This window comes from Pantherophis guttatus, chromosome 3 (assembly GCF_059756535.1).
Source record: "Pantherophis guttatus breed Tessera chromosome 3, ASM5975653v1, whole genome shotgun sequence".
In the NCBI taxonomy this organism is placed as follows: Eukaryota; Metazoa; Chordata; class Lepidosauria; order Squamata; family Colubridae; genus Pantherophis; species Pantherophis guttatus.
Window position 1 is genome coordinate 213377147 of NC_142065.1, and position 26005 is coordinate 213403151.

At 48.6% G+C, this 26005-nt stretch overlaps 1 protein-coding gene across 3 annotated transcripts in view; it reads right to left on the reverse strand.

The window, feature by feature from the left end:
- ARHGAP39 (Rho GTPase activating protein 39) overlaps nucleotides 1–26005 on the reverse strand; it is a 169761-nt gene that overhangs the window by 12960 nt on the left and 130796 nt on the right. The window contains exons 6-8 of one of the 3 annotated variants that reach the window (XM_087890970.1): nucleotides 12598–12690; nucleotides 9774–9847; nucleotides 264–463 (exon numbers count right to left, since the gene is read on the reverse strand). In XM_087890970.1, the coding sequence (XP_087747096.1) occupies nucleotides 264–463; nucleotides 9774–9847; nucleotides 12598–12690 (367 nt within the window). The remainder of the gene's footprint in view (nucleotides 1–263; nucleotides 464–9773; nucleotides 9848–12597; nucleotides 12691–26005) is intronic. The other 2 variants (XR_015733464.1, XM_087890971.1) reach the window with 2 other exon arrangements.

A 26005-nucleotide genomic window follows, 5' to 3' on the forward strand; every position in this document is an offset into this window, starting at 1 on the left:
GGGATTTCCCAGTATCCCAGCACTTCTGCTCCTCAATCTGTCCAATCTGGTTTTTTCCTAGCTCCTTCACCCTATCTTCAATAAGTCAAGAATCTTTAGAAGCATCACATAATCCTGATTTCTCCCTGAGCTCAAGAATGTCCTACCAACAACACCCCAGCTCAAGTCTTCCAACCGCAATGTCTCCATCGTTTCATAGCCCTCAACTGAACTTGAGAAGCTCCTCAGATGGAGAAAGGAGAGCCCTTCAAGGTGCAAATTACCTGAAGATGCCCTCGGTCTGGTCTCCGTTGAGTGCCAGCACCTCTTCTGATAGCCTGGTCTGCACCCACGGGAGCTGGCGATCTGGGTACCTCTCCTTCTGCATGTTCATGATTTCTTGCAGGGAGCTTCCAAACATGGAAGGGTTGAAGACGGCATTCTTGGCGTGACGAATCTCTTCGATGTTCGGCTTCTTCAGACCCTACGAGGAGGAGGAGCACATTTGGGACAAGAAGAGAGTGGGATGTCACGAGACTCAGGTGGAATGGGTCTCCTCTGACCTGGGACACAGTCTCTTAGCACCAATAACAGCATTCCCCCCAAGGAACTAGATTTCCACAGTGAGAGAACCCACCACAGAAAGAGGGAAGAGGATATGCCTAGAAAAAGTAAGCATTTGCGCGTGGATTGAGGTCGGGCACTGGTCAATCCAGGACAAGGTTCGTTTTCTGGATTTTTACAGCTCTGCAGAAGTCATATTTAAGTGTGGCAGCCAGAACTGCAAACAACATCTGTATGCAGTTGCACCGCAAAAAAAAAAATATTAAAGAGCAGCCTGAAATGTTTTGGGTTCCAATAAAAATAGTCTGCCTAACATCTGCAATCTTCACCTCGAAGCCGAGGTGGCGCAGTGGTTAGATGTGCAGTACTGCAGCTACTTCAGCCGACTGCTAGTTCAGCGGATCAAATCTCACCGGCTCAAGGTTGACTCAGCCTTCCATCCTTCCGAGGTGGGTAAAATGAGGACCCAGATTGTTGGGGGGGCAATAGGCTATTTAGTATACTGTCGATTGTTGTAATCCGCCCAGAGTCCTCAGAGAGTGGGCGGCATAGAAATGTGATTAATAAAATAAATAAATAAAATAAATAAACCTCTCTCATACCAACTTTCGGGACTGAAAAACTGCTTACTATTTGTGAAGCCTGCTTTTGTGTGTGGGGGGGGGGGTTTCCGAGTTTTGAATAGGTGTAAAATGAAAACGTTCACACAAATTATGGCCTGTCTTCTCCCAGTTATATCTACCTGACCTACTAGAGCAGGGAGGCAAGGAAGGCTCTGGGTCCCCTCTCCTAAGGAAGTCCATCTAGTCCAGGGGTCAGCAACCTGCAGCTCTGGAGCCGCATGTGGCTCTTTCACTCCTCTGCTGCGGCTCGCTGGCACTCAAAATATGCGTCACAACCGCCAATGTGCGACACCCGCCGGCACGCGATTTATTGAGCTTTTCAACCCCCAGTAGGCCAACCATGAATAAATCCAAGAAAAGAAAACTTTCAGAAGAAAACACAACGTTTAATTCGACTACATATGCTAGTTTTGTGGCCGCTCAAGAAATAGTCAGGCCCGGGAAGGGTTTTTGTGGCTCCCGGTGTTTTCTTTTCTGTGGGAAACGGGTCCAAGTGGCTCTTTGAGCGTTTAAGGTTGCAGGCCCCTGATCTAGTCAGAGGTAGGCTGCTGCCGGTTCGGACCGGTTCAACTGAACCGGTAGTTCCGACCAGCGGCTGGGCCCACCCACCTGCCCTGGTGCTATTCCATCCTTTATAACCGCTGTACGTTTGATGCCCTGCACATGCATGGAAGGCGCACGCACTCACATTTTCTGTTCTAGGCAAACCGGATGTTACATTATGTGACGTCCACCTCTGCATCTAGTGCAGGGGTATCAAATTCAAGCTCTGGGAGCCAGAGCCGGCATGCGGGGTGCTTAGATCTGGCTTGCAGGACTGCCCTGGAGACAGTGAAGACTGCCCCATGGTGCCTCTGCCAATGAAAACGGAGCTCGGGAGGTCCTTCTGAGCTCTTTTTTCACTGGCAGAGGGTTGCAGGAGGCCATCGCAGCCAAAAACGGAGCTCGGGATCCCATTTTCGTTGGTAGAGCGCTGGGGCCACCACAGGCGTCAACGATATGAGTGACATCGAGCTGGCCATACCCACCCTGGCGACGCCCACTCCGTCCATCCCCGTTCCCCGTCCCCCCGAGGTCAAACACAACCCTGATGTGGCCCTCAATGAAATCGAGTTTGACACCCCTGATCTAGTGGGATTCAGAAGAAGGGCTTTCTCTGCGGTGGCTCCCTCCAGATGCAACATCGTACCCACAGAAATAAGGTTGGCTCCCATTTTGAGCCTCTTTTGCAAGGCCCTGAGGACCTGGTTTTGAGAACGGGCCTGGGGAACCCCGAGTTGGATGGAGCCATCAAAATGATTGATTGATTGATTGATTGATTTAGATTTATATGCCGGCCTTCTCCGGAGACTCAGGGCGGCTTACAATGCGTTAAGCAATAGCCTTCATACTTTTGTACATTTTATACAAAGTCAGCTTATTGCCCCCACAAACTGGGTCCTCAATTTACCCACCTTAGAAAGGATGGAAGGCTGAGTCGACTTTGAGCCTGGTGAGAATTGAACTCGCAGTAATTGCAGGCAGCTTAATAACAGGGTGCCTTAAACCACTGTACTACCAAGGCTCTAAATTTATTATTTATAGTAGGTTTTTATCTTTGTAAGCCACCCGGAGCCACTGAGAGCGAGCTGAGCGGCTGTATCGACTTTCTTAAATAAACCAACAAGCATTTTGAGAAACCCACGAGAGCGTCCTTAAAAGCCAAGATCTCAAGGACAGCTTCAAACCACGGTGCTCAAAGCCAACTTTGAACCTCGTTTCAAATCTCCGGTATTGGAATCGAGGAGCTTGGAAAGCAGGACCTGCTGCAATCCAGATGCTGGCCGCCGAGAGGCAGCCTGACACCAAGAGGCAGAAGCCGAGGACCTCAAGGCGTACAGAAGGTGGCTGAATGGGCTGCTATCCATAAGGGGGAGGGAAGCCTTGTTGGGAAAACACCCAGGAATGTCACTTTGGGCGTCACTGTGACTTTGACGGAAGACGGCCGAGCGCCGCATAGGCTGAGAAGCAGCCCATTAACCAGAGGCCTCCTTCCTCATTAGAAGATCATCCGCTCCAATGCATAGGAAGGTAGTGGAAGAGCTGGAGGAGAAGATTGAGAGTTCTGACAGCACCAAAGACTCTACGGTCCTGCTCCTCCCTTTCTCTTTTTTCCCTCCATTCCAAACACCCAGTCCCTTCTAGCACTGTGTTCTGTCCCCGTCTCACACACGCACACAAACAGATAGCCAGGGGTTAAATAAAACTGGCAGACAACAAATTCTTTCGATAAGAGGATTGGCAGCAACCCAGTAGCTGCTTGCCAAGAACTTTAGTCATAGAGGGAGGGGTTGTTCCTCCGACAGATAAACCCAAACAAGATACACACAGTTCAAGAATTGTCAAGTCCAGTCCGTATTAAAGCCAAGGCAGATAACGTTGTTTCCAAGATACAATGTGACTCGCTAGTAGTTAGTTTTGTCCGTCACAGAGTCTGAATGGCCACTCACCCCCTTTTATAGCCTGTGGGGTGTGGTCCAATGACTCAGCCTAATCTCTGGCACGCCTCCTCTTCTGCTGCGTGCACCTGTCTCTCCGACGCTGGCGTGGATCCAGCCAAGACTTATCTCCATCACTGTCCGACTGTGAGGAGATACCTGGCTCCTCGCCAATCTCTTCTCCTTCAGGAAACACCTGAGGCATTGCCAGAGAGGAGGGTCCTGGAGAGGGAGGCCTGGCCGACTCCTCTCCTTCATGTTCGGAGCCTTCTCCCTCCGATAACACAGGCTCAGGTAACGGAGCCACAACACACTGATGATGTTACCTAGTTGGGTCATGAAATGTCTGCAAAGAAACAACCAAGGACCCCACAGTCCTCCTCCACCTCCCTCCTCTCTGCAAACCCCATTCCTTCTAGCTCTGATGATGTTACCTAGTTGGGTCATGAAATATCTGCAAGGAAACCACCCAGCTCATAGAGCACTAAAGACCAACCCTGAGCTACAACTCTTCCATTGACAAAGTTGCCTTCTTAGGCCACTGACCTCCCCTTGGTATCTTTCTCAGCCTGGTTTTCGGAACACCTGCAAGTGGAAATGCCAGGTGTGGCTCTTGGGATCGTTGACCTCCAGCACACTGGCTGTACCCTGACTTGAACCCTATTTTTACAGCTGGGACGCAACCTTCTGCTGAATCAGGCCTAACGCTCCCACCAGATGTGCTCAGGAAACACACAACCAGGACAAGGGAAATGCAGCGTCTCGTTTCCAAACTTGCACCCACATTTCCCTATCAGGCTGATGTACAGATGTTGGGAGTACAAGTAGTTCTCGATTTACAACAGTCCCGTTTAGTGACCGTTGAAAGTTACAACAGCACTGGAAAAAGCGACTTGTGATCTTTTTCACAGTTATGACCGTTGCAGCATCCCCGTCGTCACGGAATCCAAATTCAGGCGCTCGGCCACCGACTCGTATTTATGACGGTTGCAGTGTCCCGGTGTGTGTGTGTGTGTGTGTGTGTGTGTGTGTGTGTGTGTGTGTGTCACGTGCCCCCCTTTTGCGACCGTCTGACAGGCAAAGTCAATGGGGAAGTCAGAGTCACTGAACAAGCAGGTTACTAACTTCTCAACTGCGGTGATTCACTTAGCAACGGTGGCCAGAACGGTCGTAAAATGGAACAAAACTTCACTGAACACATTTCTCCTTTAGCCACATAAATTCTGGGCTCAATTGTGGTCGTGAAGCCGAGGCAACAGGCCTCAATCCCCCCACTTAGCAGTTGGTAATGGGAGATAAATGCTTTTTTGGGTTACAGCTAGTCCTCGACTTACAACGGTTCATTTAGTGACCGTTCAAACTTAAAACGGCACTAGGACCGTTTTCCACACTTACGACCGTTGCAGCATCCCCGGGGTCACGTGATCAAAATTCAGATGCTTGGCCACTGACTCGTATTTGCGACGTTGGCAGTGTCCCGAGGTCACGTTGATCCCCTTTTTGCGACCCTCAGACAAGCAAAGTCAACGGGGAAGCCAGATTCGCTTAATGACCCCCTGTCGCTCACTTGACAACGGCAAGAGACTCGCGGGGACCAGAAAGGTCGTAAAATGAGGCCAAACTCACTTCACACCACGATCGCATTTGGCAATGGAAATGCTGGGCTCGATTGGATTGTAAGCCATCCAGAGTCGCTGGATACGAGACGGACGGCAAAGAAATTTAATAAACAAACAAACAAACAAATAAATAAAACACATCAATAAATGATCACGGATGTAAGTCGAGGACTATCTCTAGAGATCAACTCCGTACATTCTCTGCTATTTCACTTTGCTCAATTCGGTCTTCCTTTGAAGTCCGGCCAACTTGCTCTTAAAATAAATCCCCTTTTATTCTGTGCTCCGCCTTCTACTTCTTCCCACTTCTCCCTCCCAATTGGGGGCAGTGGTGGAGGGGGCTGGGGCGGGGGGGGGAACCGAGAGCTGCAGCCATTTGTCCTGATGAAAACCGGGGACCCGGTGAATCATTCTATGCGGCTCAAACCAGCTGGACGCAGAGCTTAGCAACTGGGAAGAGGCTTGACAGCTGCGGCTCCTGCGTGGCCGCCACCTGTGTTTGCCGTAAGCGTGACGTAGGGGCAGCGTTAAACGGCAATGCCCAGCCTTCTCCAAAGTGGCGCCCCTGCCCCACCCCCCCCCCAGTTGGTGGGTTTGCAGGGAATCAAAATCAGAAAGGCGCATTCTCTGCAGGATTAGCAAAGAATGCAACTCGGGCTGGAAAAACCCAAGCAGGGACCTCACCTGTCAGGGCAGCAATCCAGAGAGGGAAGGGAGATGTTTCCTACCCAAAACGCACTAACGCAGGAGTTGGGGGCCCCGGTTTTTTTTTTTTTTTTTGTTCTCAGGCTCAGCTTTTCATGGCTGCCCTACCGGCTTTGGAACTCACCCGGCTCGAGACCCTCAGAATCACTGCAGAGATTCACATGCAGGTCCTTTAAGGCACGCATGGCGTCGCCCAGGTTCGTCTAGGTGTGCCTGGACGAATGAATTGCAGAGAGGCACCTCGCCTGGGAGAAGTCCCAAGCAGAGCCTTTTAAGCATATCTATTTATTTATTTATTTATCATGTCTGCCTGTCTGTCTATCTATCTATCTACCTACCTATGTACCTACCCATCCAATCCATCCATCTTATCTATCTTACTGATCTACCTACCTACCTATCTACCCATCTATCTATATCTACCTACCTACCCATCCATCATCCTACCTACCTTACCTATCTACCTATCTATCTTCCATCCATCCATCCATCATTCTATATCTTTCTTTCTATCTGTCTATCTGTCTATCCGTCTATCCATCGTCCATCCATCCTTCCATCATCTTACCTACCTTACCTATCTACCTATCTTCCATCCATCCATCCATCATTCTATATCTTTTTTCTGTCTATCTATCCATCCATCCATCCTTCCATCATCTTATCTACCTTACCTATCCACTTATCTACCTATCTATATCTGTGTCTATCTACCTATCTACCCATCCAATCCATCCATCTTATCTATCTTACTGATCTACCTACCTACCTATCTACCCATCTATCTATATCTACCTACCTACCCATCCATCATCCTACCTACCTTACCTATCTACCTATCTTCCATCCATCCATCCATCCATCCATCATTCTATATCTTTCTATCTATCTATCTATCCATCTACCCATCGTCCATCCATCCTTCCATCATCTTACCTACCTTACCTATCTACCTATCTTCCATCCATCCATCCATCATTCTATATCTGTTTTCTGTCTATCCATCCATCCATCCATCCTTCCATCATCTTATCTACCTTACCTATCTACTTATCTATCTATATCTGTGTCTATCTACCAATCCAATCCATCCATTTTATCTATTTTACCAATCTACCTACCTATCTACCCATCCATCATCTTACCTATCTACCTATCTATCATCCATCCATCCATCATTCTATATCTTTCTATCTTTCTATCTGTCTCTGTCCACCCATCTACCCATCTATCTATCTATCCATCCATCCTTCCTTTCTTCCTTCCTTCCCTTTCCTTCCTTCCATCCATCCATCATATCTATCCATCCATCCATCCACCCACCCACCCATCCATCCATCCATCTGGGATATACATGTTTTCAAAAACATGTACCCCTAAGGCCGTGATGGCGAACCTATAGCACGCATGCCACAGGTGGCACGTGGAGTCATATCTGTGGGCACGTGAGCGTTGCCTTAAGTCAGCTCCGCCAGCTGATTTTCGGGCCTTCTGCGCCCACTGGAAATCAGGAAACGGGCTGTTTCCGGCCTCCGGGTGGAGTAGGGAAGGCTGTTTTCACCCTCCGCAGGCTCCTAGAAAGGCTCTGAAGCCTGGGGAGGGTGAAAAACTGGCCTTCCAGTCCCACCGGAAGTTGGGAAACAGACCATTTCCAGTCTCCACAGGGCCTCCAGGGGGGGTGGGGAAGGCTGTTTTCACCCTCCCGAGGCTCCAAGAAAGCCTCTGGAGCCTGGGGAGGGCGAAAAACGGGCCTACCAGGCCCACTGTGCCATCACATGCAAAAAGTGGGGGGAGTGTGTGGGGGGGTCACGCGCGCATGCGCAGGGGGGTCAGGATGCATTGAATTATGGATATGGGCACCCGCACATGCAACCCCCCCATGCTCCCCCCCACTTTTGGCACGCAACACCAAAAAGGTTAGCCATCACTACCCTAAGGTATGGGTTCAAATGCATGTTTGCAGAGAGAATAGAGAAGATGAATTAGATTGATATTGTCATTTGTTTGCTTAATTATGGTGAGCCACCCAGAGTCATGGAAAGTTAGGTGGCATGTAAGTTTTAAAAATTATTATTATGAGTATTAATAATGTCCCCCGTCTCCTCCCCTTCCTTCCCCTTCCCCTACTCCGCAAACCCCATTCTATTCTTGTACTGATGGTGTTACCCAGTTGGGTCACGATGTCAGCACTTCAAACTGCATTTACTCTAGTGCTGACATAAGAAGGAGAGGCGGAGGCGTCTGGAAAGGGACGTTTGACTTTTCACCTACTTATTTTCCCTGGAGATAATATCCCCTAGGAGATGGGATGGGAGGGGGGAAATTCCTTTGAGCTGGAGCGGTAGATTAGGGGTAGAATGACTTGGAAGATGGCCAATGAGTGCAGGGGGGTGGGGAACGGAAAGGGAGGGTTTGGGGGCTGGAAGTCAGTGTTGGCTTCGATGGAGTTGGGTTTTAGAATGTTATGCTTAATAAATAGGAGTTTTCCTTCAAAGACTTTGTTTGAAATGCAATTTATTTGAGACGACCTCGAAGCCTGACAGAAAGCCAACACTGACTTCCAGACCCAAAACCCTCCCTTTCTGTTCCCCACTGACACACAAAACATCTGCAAGAGAACCGCCAAGGACATCACAGTCCTCCTCCTTCTCTTTTTCCTCTCTGCACATCCCACTCCCTCTAGCACTGATGATGTTACCTAGCTGGGTCATGAAACATCTGCAAGAAAACCACCCAGCTCAGAGAGAACCAAGGACCCCAGAGTTCAATCCTGAGCGACAAATATTCTCTTCTATTGGCACTACATCATTGGGAGTCTTTTCTGCTTTCTACCCAGCTCTTTCCTTCTTTATTATTTATTTTATTTATTATGAAATTTATATTGCTGCCTATTCGCCCATGGAGCCTCAAGGTGGCTTTACCTTCTCGTCGGACATACAATTCTGGATGCCCAGGAGCATCTTCAAGAGGCGGATCAAAAATATCAACCCTTTTGAGGCCTGGCACAAGACCTACTGGCCTTTTGGGGGAGCTGGAAGAAGACGGGCCTGTGATTAGACGTGGTGATCCCTTGAAGGTTTTGGAGATGGTGAGATGGCTCTCCTCTACTGGCTGGTCCCTTCCTACATTTTATGTTTAATGGTTAATGGACGTTTGCTTCATTACCTGCTTTCATTTGCTTCTGGTGGATTTTCTTTCAAGGTTGACTCAGCCTTCTGTCCTTCTGAGGTGGGTAAAATGAGGACCCAGATTGTTGGGGGCAAGAGGCTGACTCTGTAAACCGCTTAGAGGGGGCTGTAAAAGCACTGTGAAGCGGTATATAAGTCTAAGTGCTATGAGGGTTTTGTTTTCTTTAAACCTCGTGAGCTGCCCAGAGTCTCACACACATGTTGAGATGGTTGCTGGTATATATTGAATAAACACATAAAATCCCATCATTGCAGGGATGTTTTTGATGGTCCCTGATTCTGGAGTTCTCAGTGCCCTCTTAATCCTTGAGGGAAAAAAAATGTTGGTAAGCAAGACAACATCTGGACAGGAAGCTCTTGAGTTAACCTCTCCACCAACTTTCCCCTCTTGGGCAAAAGGACCAGGGCCTTTTGAGTTGAGTTGAGTTGGATGTCTTGGCTCACTCATTGACATGCAATCAAGGTCAAGATTCGGGAGTGGCTTCCAATGTCTTGGGATAGGCTTCCAACTTCGACCCAACCACCCCACGCTTTCCCATGATCACTTAGCCACCAACTCTGGTCTCCCAAGGCCACCTTGATAGACGATGCAAAAGAGAAAAGGGGGAGAGGAGATACCTTCTTGGCGCCAGTCAACGCTGCCTTCTGGAGCTTGCTGTAACAATACTTGGCGTAAGTGCTTACCGCCACCCCTACAAGAGAGAAGGGAGGAAGGAGAGAGGAAGAAAGAGAAAGAGAGAGAGAGAGAGAGAGAAAGTCAGAGCAAGGACAATTCACGAGCCGCCACCCCAGGAGGAAGGGGCAAAGAGGAGAGACCCAAGCAGCTGAACGAGAAGAAGCAACGCAACCAGCAAGGTGTCCTGCACAAGAGGTCCCATGGCAAGCAGACCCTCTTCCCCATCTGTCTTGAGCATCTTCCTGAAGTCCCTACCCGAGAAGGGCCCTGGTGGGGCTGAGGCTCTGCTTAGACAAGATCCCATCTCAGCAACGTTCTCTGGAGTCCCATCAAGTCAACTCTTGGCCAGGTGGCACTTCCTTCTTCTGCCTCTTCCTGAATGCTATGAACTCACTCTGGCCATTAACCTCAAATTCAGGAGACCTACAACTGACACTCTAGGACCACAAGCCTTGGCCCAGGTAGACCTCCAAGCCTCGAGGCTCGTTGAGGCCACTTGGAGGTCTGTCCGTGTCCTCAGGGTCACCTGAGTAGTGCAAATGGGGATTTTTTTCCCCAAAGTCTGCAGAAAAATTGCAGACTACTGGAACCATCCACACTCCATCTTTTGAGATGGAGACAACACAGACTCGTCCCCAACGGCCTACGCCTGAATTCCACCGTGAAGGGACAGAGGGCAGAAAACATCCTGCAGAAAACACAGCTGCACAACATGATCCTTTCGGCAGTCCCAAGAAGGTTCCACACCCATTTGCACCACTCAGGTGACCCTGATGACACAGATAAGCCTCCAAGTGGCCTCAACGACCCTCTAAAAAGGATGCAAATGACCAGCTGTGTCTGCAAGGAGTATCAATCCTTCTGTTCCCCACCATCCAGTCAGAACTGAAGAAGCTTCTGGGATGAGAAGCAAAATGTCTTCAAAAGAAAAAAAACAGAAAGTCCAGTGGCCTCTTGGGGGAAAAAAAAGAACTTTTGGGACGAGGAGAAGAACGTGTGTGTGTGTGTGTGTGTGTGTGTCACATCAGTGGTGGGTTTCAAAAATTTTTACTAGTGGTTCTGTGGGTGTGGCTAGATGGGCGTGGCTTGGTGGGTGTGGCTAGATGGGTGTGGCTTGGTGGGTGTGGCTAGATGGGTGTGGCTTGGTGGGTGTGGCTAGATGGGCGTGGCTTGGTGGGTGTGGCTAGATGAGCATGGCGTGTTGGGCGTGGCAGGGGAAGGATACTGTAAAATCTCCATTCCCACCCCACTCCAGAAAAGGGCTGACCTTTTTCTAGCGTTTGTCCAGAGTGTGAAAACTTAGCTAGCACTGATGATATTCCATAGTTGGGTCATGAAATGTTGGCAAAAAAAACCCCAACAACTAAGCTCAGGAAATGCAGAGAACCCAAACCTGCTCCCTTCTAGCACTGATGATGTTACCTAGTTGGGTCAAAAAATGTCTGCAAGAAAACAGCCAAGCTCAGAGACCACCCAGGACCCAACCTCCCTCCCTTCTAGCACTGAGGGTGTTCCCTACTTGGGTCATGAAATGCTTGCCAAGAAAACAACCAAGCTCAGAAAGCACCCAAGACCCAACCCTACACTCTCCTAGCCCTGATGATGTTACCTAGTTGGGTCATAAGACGTCTGCAAGGAAACCTCCAAGCTCAGAGAGCACCCAGGTACCACAGGGAGAAAGATCTTCTCGTCCAGGATGCTCAGGTGGAACATCTCTTGTTGACGTAGCCTAGAGTTGGGAGATCTTATGAAGCCACTACCACCCTCCATGGACCTCCTCAGATGGAGAAAGTGATGTCACGCATGGTGTGACCTCACTATGAGTTCTGGAGGACCCTTGTGGCTCCAACTCTGACCCACAGAAGGAAGATGAGACATATATTATCCTGGTCGGTTTCTTACCTGAAGGATGGTGGGCTAAGCCCTTGAAGTTTCTCTTCTGGCCAGGACACCCAACTTTTGTCCAGGCAGGTGGACACTCAAACATTGCCCCCCACCCTCATCTCTAGCACAGGTGCCCTTTGCAAGAGCCCTCCAGCTCTGCTCTCTTGTCTTCACAGGACACTGAAATACCTAACAGGTTTGTTGTCAAGATTTGTGGACTTCAACTCCCAGAATTCCCCACCCAGCATTTTGAGGAATTCTGGGAGTTGAAGTCCACAACTCTTAAAGTCGCCAAGTTTGGAGACCCCTGAGTCACGGCCCGTTAAAACTTTGCAGTCGTAATATGGGTTCCGCAGTAACCCTGGGTTCCATAAATGACGTTATCGTGCAGTCAATCACGCATTGGGGCTACAGGTTCACCAGGTGCACCCATGTGGCCCGTGAACCTACATCCATGGGTATGTTGGCGTGAGACAAGGGCCGGACAAATGGAAGGAGGTCAGTCCCCCCTTCCTGGATAGGAAAACTGCTTTTCCCTCTTACAACCCTCGCTCCCCCACATTCCTGACTCCCCAGTGAGGTGGGAGGACAACTTGCAGAGGACAATCTGTGTCAGAGCCAGCCTTGACCACGAGCACCTCGGAAGGTTCGACTGAAGTCAGTAGGGTGTTGGAGAAAAGGTGATTAGCAGTAGGTCCCGTCCACCCAAAATCAGGATGTAGAGGCGCCCCCCACCCCCCAACATTAGCAGCTAGGAGAAGAATGAAGCCGTGTTATGGGGAGACCAAGCAGAGACTAAGAAGCTGCAGAAAAAAAAAGGAAGTCGTTGACTAGACTAAGGAGAAGAGGCTGCTAAAGGAAGGTTTGGTTCTCACGCCCTACCATCGTGGTCTTCGACATAAGGTTTGGGCTTTTTTCTCAATTTGGACTTCTTCTTACTGTTTCTCTCCAGGAGGTCTTTAATGTGCTGGGTCACTGAGGAACAAAGAGAAGGATGAGGACGATGGGGACGGAAGACAAAAGGCAGAAGACGTGTGGGGACAATGCGCATTTCCAAGGTTCACGCCAGTGGTGGGTTTCAACATTTTTTTTACTACCGGTTCTGTGGGTGTGGCTTGGTGGGCATGGCATGGCTTGGTGGGCGGGGCAGTGTAAGGTTACTGCAAAATCCCCATTTCCTCCCGATCAGCTGGGACTCTGGAGGCAGAGAATAGATGGGGGCGGGGCCAGTCATAATTTTTACTACCGGTTCTCCGAACTACTCAAAATTTCTGCTACCGGTTCGTCAGAACCTGCTGAAACCCACCTCTGGTCCACGCCCTCAAAAAGGTACTTGAGAAGGTCACAGGCCTTCTTCATCATGGATTGTCCCAGGTGATCCAGGAAGGAGAAAGAACTTGCCCCCTTGTCTTCTCCACCACAGAAGGACACCATGAAGATATTTTTTAGAAGTTGGGAGTTTTGATTTTGGGTCAAAAAGAAAAAAAATATTGAGAATATCAGCATATTCTCAAGGTCAGCAAAATGCAACTCGCAAATATTTACACTGGAGCCCATTTCGGGTCATCATTTCTTATCTCCAGCCTGTTACAGGTAGTCCTTGACTTACAACCGTTCGTTTAGTGACCGCTCAAAGTTACAACGACACTGAAAAAAAGTGACATGATCCTTTTTCACACTTACAACCGTTGCAGCATCCCCCCCATGGTCATGCGATCGAAGTTCGGACACTTGGCAACTGACTCGTATTTACGACCGTTGCTGCGTTTCGGGGTCACGCAATCCCCTTTTGCGACCTTCTCCTTCTTATAACGGAGAAGGCAGATTCACTTAACAACCGTGTGACTAACTTAAGGGCTGCAGCAATTCACTTAACCACCCGGCAAGAAATGTCGTAAAATGGGGCAAAGTTCACTTGGTGACGGTCTCACTTAGCAGCAGAAGTGTTGGGCTCAATGGTGGTCGTAAGTCGAGGACTACCTGCATTTTGCCTTTCCTGGATATAATCACTGAGTTGTAGGTCACCAATCAAGGAACATGCAATGAACGGAGCTATTTATGGAGATCCTCCATCATTCAGTTCCTGGTTGATCCAAAGGTCCTATTTTTTCAAGAGGCAACTGGACTTTCTAATTTTTTCTTGGAAGATGTTTCGCTTCTCATCCAAGGAGCTTCTTCAGCTCTGACTGGATGGTGGGGAATGGAAGGATTGATACTCCTTGCAGACAGCCTGGTTATTTGCATCCTTTTAGAGGGTCCTTGAGGCCACCTGGAAGTATCTCTGTGTCCTCAGGGTCACCCGGTTTGAAAGAAGGGTCAAAGAAAATATGTCCAAATTGAACAGCCCTCTCTCAACAGAGGGGGAGGGATAGGACATCATCTATTGTGTACAACACAATCCTTTCAGCTGTTCCAAGAAGGCTCCACACCCGTTGGCACCACTCAGGTGACCCCAAGGACAGAGATAAACCTCCAAGTGGCCTCAACGACTCTCTAAAAGGATGCCAATGACCAGCTGCGTCTGCAAGGAGTATCAATCCTTCCCTTCCCCACCATCCCAGTCAGAGCTGAAGAAGCTTCTCGGATGAGAAGCGAAACGTCTTCAAAGCAAAAACAAGAAAGTCCAGTTGTCTCTTGGGGAAAAAAAAGTGGGACAACCAGGACCTGGAGGACGGAGAATCTCTATACAGATTTTCAGCTATACAATTTGGGATGAACAGCCTTTGAATGGTGTGGGAGTAGGAATGGATTTCCAGAGGGAGGAAAATTGCAGACTACAGGAACTATTTGCACCACTCAGGTGACCCCAAGGACAGAGATAAATCTCCAAGTGGCGTCAACGACCCTCTAAAAGGATGCAAGTGATCAGCTGTGTCTGCAAGGAGTATCAATCCTTCCTTTCCCCACCATCCCAGTCAGAGCTGAAGAAGCTTCTCGGATGAGAAGAGAAACGTCTTCCAAGAAAAAAAAGAAAGTCCAGTTGCCTCTTGAAAAAAAGCACCTTTGGGAATGAATGGAGATGATAACAACAATGCTACACATGAAATGAAATCCTCCCACCGTTGAGTTCTCACTAAAGGCCAGTGAGAACAACTAAGAACAATAACAAAAAAGTAGTGAATGTTGAATAAATAGTTTGGGAAGTGGGATTGTTGAAGACCCGAGTCTACCTACCAAGCTATCTTTCCTCCTAGGAGTACCAGCATGGAAAAGGATGTGTGTATATGTGTGTATGCTCGCATATTGAGTAGTTTTTCCTGATGTAATGGACTCCAGTTACGGTCACCTTAAAAGCACAGAAGCCACAAAGCAAACACTTTCTGTAACTGAAGCATTTGTGGTCATTCTTCTTACCTTCTTGTGATGTCAAGATAGCTGTTAGATCACTACTGGTTTTATAATGTTTCTATCCTGGACAAAGTGATTAATATGCAGAAAACAAAGCGTTGGAAGGGACCTTGGAGGTCTTCTAGTCCAATCCCTTGCTCAAGCAGGAGACCCCATACCATTCTGGACAAATGGCTGTTCGGTCTCTTCTTGAAAGCCTCCAGTGATGGAGCACCCACAAGTTCTGGAGGCAAGACGTTCCACTGAGTCATTGTTCTCGCTGTCAGGAAATTTCTCCTTCGTCCTAGGTTGCTTCTCTCCTTGATTAGTTTCCATCCATTGCTTCTTCTCCTGCCTTCTGGTGCTTTGGAGAAGAGGTCAATCTCTTTTCTCTATGACAGCCACTCAACTATTGGAAGACTGCTATCATGTCATCCCTAGTCCTTCTGTTCAATGGCTAGACATACCTCGTTCCCTTAATTGTCCATCATGTGGTTTAGCCTCCAGACTCTTAGTTGCTCTTCTCTGCTCTTCTCTTTCTATGGTACCACATCTCATCATGGATCTTCTAATCTAGTCCAATCCCATGCTTGAGCAGGAGACCCTATACCATCCTGGACAAATGTCTGTCCAGTCTCTTCTTGAAAACTTCCAGTGATGGAGCACCTACAACTTCTGAAGGCCAGCCGTTCTACTGATTAATTGTTCTAGTCTAGTTGTCAGGAATTTTCTCCTTAGTTCTAGGTTTGACATACCTAGTTCCTGCCACTGTTCATTGTATGGTTTAGCTTCCAGTCCCATAATCATTTTTGTTACTCTTCTCTGCACTCTTTCTAGACTACAAAAGTGTCCTGTGGCTGGGAACCAGCTGAGCACCACCCCCAGAACTACCATCTCATCCCACCGAATTGCTGACCTTCGTCCGTTCTTGTGGGCGAAACAAGATACTCAATTCAGGAGCACATTGCGGTTGACAATCAAGTCTTCTTCTGCAAGTCCAACCATCTATGACAACGTGCCAGAGGAAAGGGGAGGAGGTCCAGTACCTTGAGTTGACTTTCTTGGCTGTCAATCGGAGGGCTTGGTCCTGTGTTGGAAAGCCTCAGAGGTGACACGATGGACCTCCACAGGCTGTACACTGATGGGGATGCTGCTAGCATATTGGCACAGTGTCCCCTGTTCTGTGTATCCTCCTTCTCCTCCTCCTTGTTTATCTCCTCCTCTTCCTCCTTGTCTATCTCCTCCTCTTCCTCTTCCTCCTAACTTCTCCTCGTCTATCTCCTCCTCCTCTATCTCCTCCTCTTCCTCCTCGTGAATCTCTTCTTCCTCCTCTAACTTCTCCTCCTCCTTGTCTATCTCCTCTTTTTCCACCTCTACCTTCTCCTCCTTGTCTATCTCCTCTTCCTCATCTATCTCCTCCTCTTCCTCCTCGTCTATCTCCTCCTCTTCCTCCATCTCCTCCTCCTTCTCTATCCCCTCCTCCTCCTCGTCTATCTCCTCTTTTTCCTCCTCTACCTCCTCTTCCTTGTCTATCTCCTCCTCTTCTTCCTCGTCTATCTCCTCCTCTTCTTCGTCGTCTATCTCCTCCTCTTCCTCCATCTCCTCCTCCTTCTCTATCCCCTCCTCCTCTTCCTCTATCTCCTCCTCTTCCTCCTCTATCTTCTCCTCCTCCTCGTCTATCTCCTCTTCCTCCTCTATCTTCTCCTCCTCCCCTATCTTCTCCTCTCCACAAACCCCACTCCCTTCGAACACTGATGATGTTACCTAGTTTGGCAAGGAAACATCTTCAAGAAAGCAACCACGTTCAATCACGGGGACTGTTGGACTTGCACAAGGAGGCTTAAAATGGAGTTGGGTCAACAGTAGCTCAGGATGCTGTGGGAATCAAGCCAATGTCTTAATAATTTGGAGGTCTTTGACTGGGAAGTGGTACCTCAGGGCTTTGAACCAATCAGGCAGGCTAAGTCCAAAAACATCTGTCTTTCTCGGGCCACTACATGCTCTAGGAACTCCCATCATGGGTCATGTCAATCAGGCTGGCGTGAACCCACCCACCAAGACTTGATTTGTGTCCAGGTCTCCCTGGGCCACTTGCAAGGAAACCTACCCAGGACCAGGCAATTTTAGTGGTGCCTCCATTCTGATTTAATGGCCGGTCACTCCAGGAGCCTGGTCATCTAATTAAAGGCTTCCATGGGCAGCCCACGGAGATAATCAAAGGTTGCTGGAGAAGAAGCAGTTCCATTTCCAGCTTCAGGGTGGTAAAATGAGTTAGGAACAGATTTCCACCCTAGGAATATTCCTGCCAAGAAGGACTTCAACATTTAGACCTGGGCTGTCTTGGCCACTTTAAGACTTGTGGACGTCGACTCCCAGAATTCTGGGAGTCGACGTCCACAAGTCTTAAAGAGGCCAAGATTGGACAGCCCTGCATTAGGAGGCCTTGAGCAGAAGATGCTTCATCCAGGAAGCCAGTTCCTGAGAAACCAGCAATGTCAGTTTGACCTTCCTGGGCCTTCAGGTGAACCACAAGGCCTAGCCCAGTGATGGCTAACCTTTTGGCCATGGCGTGCCGGGGGGGGGCAGGGGAGGTTTGCGCGCGTGCCAACACCCATAATTCTATGTGCCCCACCCTGCTCCTGGCACGCAATGACCTGGTAGACCCGTTTTTCTCTCTCACCTGGCTCCAGATCCTCTCTATGCATCTGGGGAGGGTGAAAACAGCCTTCCCCACCCCTTCGGAGGCCAAAGGCTGTTTTTGCCCTCCCCAGACACATAGAGATGATCTGGAGCCAGGTGAGAAACAAAAACGGGCCTTCCACACCCACCCCCAGGCCCTCCAGAGGCAGGAAACATCCTGTTTCCCTACTTCTGGTGGGCCCAGAAGGCCCGAAAATCAGCTGGCGCACCAGAGCTGAGCTGGCGTGCCTACTGATATGGGTACGTGTGCCACCTGTGGCACGCGTGCCATAGGCTCACCAACACAAGTCTAGCCTCTTGCATAAAACCCCTCAACTCTAGAAAAAGAAAAACACCACAACTTCTTAAGGACACCAGGGGGCTCCAGAGAAAATAAACCTCGATTTAACCCACCATCGGTGGTTAAACAAGGCTGGAGTTTTAATCGGGGAGGGAGGCGGAGGAAACTCAGTCTGGTTCCAGAACGCACAACACAAAAGCACAAGAGAAGGCCTGTGTGGCCAACTTGCTGTCGCCCACACGCACAACCTCACATCACAAAGAGCCACAAGCGAAGAACAAGGGGTTGTAATGTCAGGGCCTCCCAGCATGGGTGGGGTGGGCAGAGGCGAGGAAGGACTGAGTCGAAACCCCGAACAAGTCAGCCTCTGTTGGGTCTGGAATGGGGATGGGGGACCCCGACATGGAGGAAATAAGAAAAGGAGCTTTCTCGTGTCTCGAATTTGCATCTCCAGAACTCCCACCAAATGTCCTCGTTAGTCAGAAACTTGCAACGGCTGATTCTGAGCCAAAAAACAAATCGGAATTATGTGGCCCGGTTTTGATGAAGGCTAATAAAAGGAGAATCCTTGTAGCTCAGGGTTGGCAGGAGGGATCCTTGGTACTGTCTGAGCTGGGTTGTTTTCTTGCAGACATTTCATTACCCTATTAGATAATATCATCAGTGCTAGAAGGAATGGGGGGTTGGGGTTGGGAGGAGAAGGACTGAGGTGTCCTTGGCGCTCTCTGAGCTTGGATGCTTTCTAGCAGATGTTTCATTACCCTACTAGGTAACATCACCAGTAATCCATCCATCCATCCTTCCTTCCTTCCTTCCTTCTCCCAGACGTTTCATGACCCAACTAGGTAACATCATCAGTCTGTCAGGTTTTGATGTCATCTCAAATAAATTGCACTCCCAAACAATTAATCTTTGCTGAAATATTCCATTTATTGAGTACGACAGATCTGGCCCCGACTTCGTCGTAGCCGATACTAACCCTCTGACCCCCAAACCCTTCCCTTTCCGTTCCCCAATTCTCCTCTTCTCATTGGCCATCTTCCAAGTCAGTCTCCCCAGCTTCTGACCTCACCCCACAGGAATGTTCCCCCCTCCCATCCCATCTCCTAGGGGATATTATCTACAGAGAAAATAAGTGGGTGAAAAGTCAAGCCTCGTCTTTTTATGGCAGCATCAGAATGCTGACACAGTCTTCCTTCCTTCCTTCCTTCCTTCCTTCCTTCCTTCCTTCCTTCCTTCCTTCCTTCCTTTCCTTCCTTCCTTCCTTCCTTCCTTCCTTCCTTCCTTCCTTCCTTCCTTCCTTCCTTCCTTTCCTTCCTTCGTGGGCTGGAGGCTAAAACATATGAAGAACGGTTGCAGGAACTGGGCCTGGCTAGTTTAAAGAAAAGAAGGACCAGGGGAGACAGGATAGCAGTCTTCCAATATCTCAGGGGCTGCCCCAAAGAAGAGGGAGACAAGCTATTCTCCAAAGGACTTGAAGGCAGGACAAGAAGGAATAGATGGAAACTGATCAAGGAGAGAAGCAACCTAGAACTAAGAAGAAGACATTCCTGACAGGGAAGAACAATTAGCCAGTGGAACTGCTTGCTTCCAGAAGCTGTGGGTGCTCCATCAATGGAGATTTTCAAGAAGAGACTTGTCTGAAATGGTATGGGGTCTCCTGTTTGAGCAGGGGGTTGGACTAGAAGACCTCCAGAGTCCCTTTCAGTCCTATGATTCTACGACTCCCAATATCATATTCCAATTATGCAAAAACCATCCCCGCAGACCAACAAATTGGATGGGATACGGTCATCCTTCATCAAAACTGCTGTGCAAAACTGTTGTAAATTTATTGCGAGAGGCCTCACCTGTCTAATTTTATGATGGTGCTTTTGCTATTTCTTGCTCAGTTGTTTTCCTTTGTTCCGTTTCACTATAGACATTTTTTTAAAAAAAATAATAATGCACCAAAAAAAAAAAAAAAAAAGAAGAAGAAGAATTTGGTTTGCATTATGGAGACCAATTATGTAATTTAGCTTTGCAATCTGGTTTTAAATTACTGGGGTTTTAAATTTGTTCAGCCAAATTATTTAATTCGTTTGATTCTATTTTAAATTTTGTATTTATATGTTTTATTCTATGGCTGTTCACTGCCCTGAGTCCTTCGGGAGTAGGGCGGTATACAAATTAAAAAAAAAAGAAAAAAAGACATATTTATTTTCTTGTAGAACTTCGAGTCTGGAGAAGGGGTTGTTAATTTGCTTGAAGTGCTGGCCAAAACTGGAGGAATTTTTCAGCAAATATCGCAAGAAAAAGAAAAAAAAACAACCTTCGGTGAAAAAAAAGGACCGTGTTTAAAGCGTCTTGAGATTCTGCTCAATTTGGGTGAGATTATAAAATGAAAAGCCTGGATTGTTTTCACTGTTCTTCTGATTTTCTTTCGACTGCTTTGCGTTCCAAGGGGGGGGAAAAAATTCACTGGAAGCCAAAACTGGAGCAAAAAAGAGGACTTGTCATCCTTTCCAATGTACTTGAGATGCTTCAGCGAAAGCGGAGGTTAAAAATAGCTTTTTGGCAGAGGCCTTCCAACGTTTCAGCCTCCTTCCCTTCGCAGAAGCCGCCTCACCAGATGCTTCAAGGCAGCACCAGAAAAAAAAACAACAGAATTTGTGGATCCAAGATCCAGGTTTCTAGACCTCATGAAATAGGAGCCCTGTTTTGGGCTCCTGCTCCATGGTGGGAAAGAATTTGCTTGGAAAAAAAAAAGGACAACTAAATATCTGTTATTCTTGCTTTTTTCAGGAGAGGTGCTTTTTTCAAGAGGCAACTGGACTTTCTGGGTTTTTTTTGAAGATGTTTCCCTTCTCATACAAGGAGCTTCTTCAGTTCTGACTGGATGGTGGGGAAGGGAAGGATTGATACTCCTTGCAGACAGCTGGTCATTTGCATCCTTTTAGAGCAGTGTTTCTCAACCTTGGAAGCTTGAAGATGGGTGGACTTCAACTCCCAGAATCCCCCAGCCAGCAGCGCTGGCTGGGGGATTCTGGGAGTTGAAGTCCACCCATCTTCAAGCTACCAAGGTTGAGAAACACTGTTTTAGAGGGTCTTTGAGGCCACTTGGACGTTTGTCTGTGTCTTCAAAGAAAAACCAGAAGTCCAGTTGCCTGTTGAGAAATCACTCTTGGGACAACCATGACCTGGATGACTGAGTATCTCCATAGACGTTTTTCAGGAGAGGTGGTCCAATTTTGAGCCAGCGTCTGCAGAGGTGGACCTCTTAGATGCAGAGAACTTCTAGATTCCTTGAAGATCTCCAGAAATTACATCAGCTTCCCCCGATTGGTGTCGTCCAACTGGCGATCCTTGGAATGTCCAGCCACCACGATCAAAATCCCAAACTTTGCAGGAGGGTCTTCACACAGAGAGCTTAGTTGGAGACCATGTGGTGGAGACTGGTGAGGAACCTAGGTCTCCAAGGTCTAGGTTCCTCAACAGTCTCCATCACATGGAGGTCTTCTCATCCACTATGTCTAGAAGTCAATGGATTGTGGAAGGCAGGTTGACAATAATTGTGACAATAATTGTGAGCCCTATCTACAGAATTCTTCTCCAACCTGCTGTCCAACCTGGACAGCAGAATTCTTCTCCAACCTGCTGTCCTAGTCTTGCTTCAATCCAGCCATGCTGGTGAAGGATTATGGGAAAAATCGCAATAATTTCATCTGTGTTGAAACCTATATTTAGGGTTCCCTTTGAATGGGAGCATCAGGAAGTGGTTGACCTCACAGTAGGTCATCTCGCTACCTCGCTACTTCTTCTGAGCCTCCTCCAGGACACAGGAAGAAGGGTTGTCCCATCCAGAAGACCAAGGGAAGTTCTGAGGACACCATTTATCCCAAGCCTTGGACTTCTTATTCCATAAAACACAGCCCTGTCTCCAAAAATCTTCTCCAACCGGCGTCTTTCAATTCAATCCGTGGTGCTGGCCACGGATTACGGGAAATTGCAAGCCAACGTATCTAGAAGTCAATGGATTGTGGAAGGCGGGTTTGACAATAATTAGGAGCTTTAGGATTTTGGGAAATTGTGTGGTCCTCAGGGTTGAGCTTAGGGCCGTGATGGCGAACCTATGGCACGCGTGCCACAGGTGGCACATGGACCCATATCGGTGGGCACGTGAGCTCAGCTCTGAAGCACATGTGCGGGCTGGGCAGCTGATTTTCGGGCCTTCTGGACCCACCAGAAGTAGGGAAACGGGCCATTTCCAGCCTCTGAAGGCCTCCGGGAGGATGGGAAAGGCTGTTTTTGCCCTCCCCAGGCTCCTAGGGAGGCTCTGGAGCCTGGGGAGAGCAAAAAACGGGCCTACCGGGCACACCGTGCCATCGCATGCCCAAAGCAGGGGGAACACCGAGGGGGTGTTTCACGCACATGCGTGGGGGGTAGGGTATATATAATTATGGGTGTGGGCACACACACACATGAGCCCCCCCCATACTCCCCCCGCTTTTGGCACGCGATGGCAAAAAGGTTAGCCATCACTGGCCTAGGGCCACCTGGATGAACAGATGCTCTTGGAAGTCATAGATTCATAGGACTGAAAAAGAGACCTTGGAGGTCTTCTAGTCCAACCTCCTGGGGCTACCAAGGACAAAGCCAAAGACATTTCCATACCCCTTGAATGAAATCGTTTGGGGGCTGTTACCCCCTTACTCAAAGGACGTTCCGTTGCTTCGTGAGCTAGAACCGTCTTTTTCAACCTCGGTGACTTTGAAGGTGGCCTTCAACTCTCAAGAATCCCCCAGGGATCTTGCTGTTAGAACAAGAGCCTTGATAGTACAGGGGTTTAAGGCACCCTGTTATTAAGCTGGTTATTAAGACCAGCTGCCTGCAATTACTGCAGGGTTCGAATCTCGCCAAGGCTCAAGGTTGACTCAGCCTTCCATCCTTTCTAAGGTAGGTGAAATGAGGACCCAGTTTGTGGGGGCAATAAGCTGACTTTGTATAAATATACAAAAGGATGAAGGCTATTGCTGAGCGCATTGTAAGCCGCCCTGAGTCTTTGGAGAAGGGCGGCATATAAATCAAATTAAAAAATAAAAAAAAAATAAAAAAAATAACAGCCCAGGGCTCACAGCGCCTGGCACAACCGATTACCAGCTTTAATTGTTGGACGATAAAAGCAGGAGGAGGCGAGCAGCCGGGAGGATGATTCAAAGCCGGCGACAGGTGACATTTATAGGAAGATGACGCGCTCAGCAGAAAACCGATGCTCAAGGGAAAAGGTCTCCTGCTTCCGAATCAACAAGCAGAGAGGTATGGATCAGTGGTGAAATGCAAAGTTTGTTACTACCGGTTCTGTGGGCGTGGCTTGGTGGTGGTGGTGGGTAATATGACTGAGTGGGCGTGGCCATTTTTTTTCCTTTTTACTTTTAAAAGCATTTTTTTCTACAACCTCTTCGGCTGAAGAGGTTGTAAAAAAAATGCTTTTAAAAGCCTCTGACGATCCCAGCTGAACCGCGCGATCATCAGAGGCTTTTTTTTTTACTTTTAAAAGCATTTTTTCAGCCAAAGAGGTTGTAGAAAAAATGCTTTTAAAAGCCTCTGACGTTCCCAGCTGAGTTGCCTGATCGGCAGAGGCTTTCTTTTCTTTCTTTTTTTTTTAGCCTCTGACAATCCCAAATGACTTGCCTGATCAGCAGAGGCTTTTTTTCTTTTTAAAAACATTTTTTCTATAACCTCTTTGGCCAAAGAGGTTGTAGAAAAAATGCTTTTAAAAGCCTCTGACGATCCCAGCTGAGCCGCGCTATCATCAGAGGCTTTTTTTTTTACTTTTAAAAGCATTTTTTCGGCCAAAGAGGTTGTAGAAAAAATGTTTTTAAAAGCCTCTGACGATCCCAGCTGAGTTGCCTGATCAGCAGAGGCTTTTTTTCCTTTTAAAAACATTTTTTCTATAACCTCTTTGGCCAAAGAGGTTGTAGAAAAAAATGTTTTTAAAAGTCTCTGACGATCCCAGCTGAGCCACACTATCATAAGAGGCTTTTTTTTTTTTTTACTTTTAAAAATTTACTTTTAAAAATTTTTTCGGCCAAAGAGGTTGTAGAAAAAGTGCTTTTTAAAATAAAAAAAAGCCTCTGATGATTGCGCGGCTCAGCTGGGCAATGGGGGGGGCAGGGATTTTTGCTACTAGTTCTCCGAACCACCCGCCTCCATCCCTACTGGATCGGGCGATCTGGTCGGAACCAGGAGCATTTCACCCCTGGTATGGATCTCCTTGGCTCTTAGGACAATTGAATGTGGCCTCCTGGTCACGCACGCTTCACCACGAGTCCCCAGCCGCAACTGACCCGTTGTGGGTGTTTATCCTCGGCTGGTTCTCTGCTGGAGTTCTCCCGCTGCCACTGGTCAGTAATTCCCCCAGCCCCGTGATGGTAAACCTACGCATGCGCCTCCTGCCGGCCAGCTGATTTTCAGGTCTCTGCTGCATATGCGCGGGTGGGGGGGGGACGCATGTGTTGTGGCCCGCCAGCGGCCTGCGCGGATTGTGGCAGATCCCGACGACGAAGAGGCTGGTGTGGTGTCGTGCCAGCAGCCTGTGCAGCCGGTGCTCGAGGCTGAAGACGATGTGGTGCCAGAGGCGGAGACTCAGCCAGGGCCTTCAGAACCTCCAGAGGCTCCTTCCAGTGGAGAGAGCGAAGTGGAGGAGCCTCTCCTCAATGCTCGAGCACGCAGGGCTGCCAAAAGGCAGGAGTGGCTACTCAGGAGGAGGAGGAGGTCTCCTCGAGAGTAAGTCCTGAGGATAATTGGCCACTCCCTTAGCCTATTTAAGTCACACGCCCGTTAGTAAGTTTCTTGCTGGAAACAACTTGTAATTATCATCAGAGCATTTTGGAGAGTGAGTGTCTTATGGTATCTTGTTTTCTGGGCTGGTTGCCAACCTTTGCCGGACTTTGTTTATTCTTGGTACGTTATAACTTTGATAAGGACTGTTGGTGTGTGTCACAATCCTTAGGAATCTGGAGCTGGGGCAGAACAGCACGTGGGAGACATGCGTGCATCCGCGGGGGGGAGGTGCGTGCATCCGCGGGGGGGGATGGGGGATGCAGTGCGCCGCCTCAGGCCCATTTTGGGCCTAGCAGGCCTCTCTGCAGCCTCCTGGGACCAAAAATGGGCCATGGGGGGGGGGGCGCACCTACCTGTGGCCTATTTTTGGTCCCAGGAGGCTCCAGGGAGGCTTGCTAGGCCCAAAACGGGTTTGGGGGGGGCGCACACACATGCGCAGGGGAGGCGGGGGTGTCACAAACGCATTGCATTATGGGTGCAGGCACACATGCATGTTTTTGGCACGCGACGACAAAAAGGTTAGCCATCACTGCTCTAGCCCCTTCTCCTGGATGATTCGTAGAGGGACAATTTCTCCCTGGCCCATTGGCTGCATGAGACAAATGGCCACCTATCCCGGAGGCCGATCAGCCACCGGGAGAAGCTGAAAAAGTGGGTAGGGGTCATGGCTTAGCAGATGAATTTCCCCCCTGCTGGCGAGAATCTGTGCAGAACGTGGCTGGCTGGCTGGGAAAATATAGGATAATGGAGAGTGGCTTAATAGTCAGTTGGGCGGCACAGAGATTTAATCAATAAATAATTTGATAAATAGAGCAATGGGGTCCCCGGTGCTCTCTGAGCTTGGTTGTTTTCCTTGGAGACGTTACATTAACTGACTAGGGAACATCATCAGTGCTGGAAGGGACTGAGATGAAAGAAATTGCCTTCTTGCACTGATGATGTTACCTAGTTGGGTAATGAAATGTCTCCAAGGAAACCGCCAAGCTCAGAGAGGACTAAGGACCCCGTAGCCATCCACCTCCTCCTTCCTCCTGGCACTGGTGAAGTTATTGTCAGCATTCTGATGCTGCCATAAAAAGACGAGGCTTGACTTTTCACCCACTTATTTTCTCTGTAGATAATATCCCCTAGGAGATGGGATGGGAGGGGGGAACATTCCTG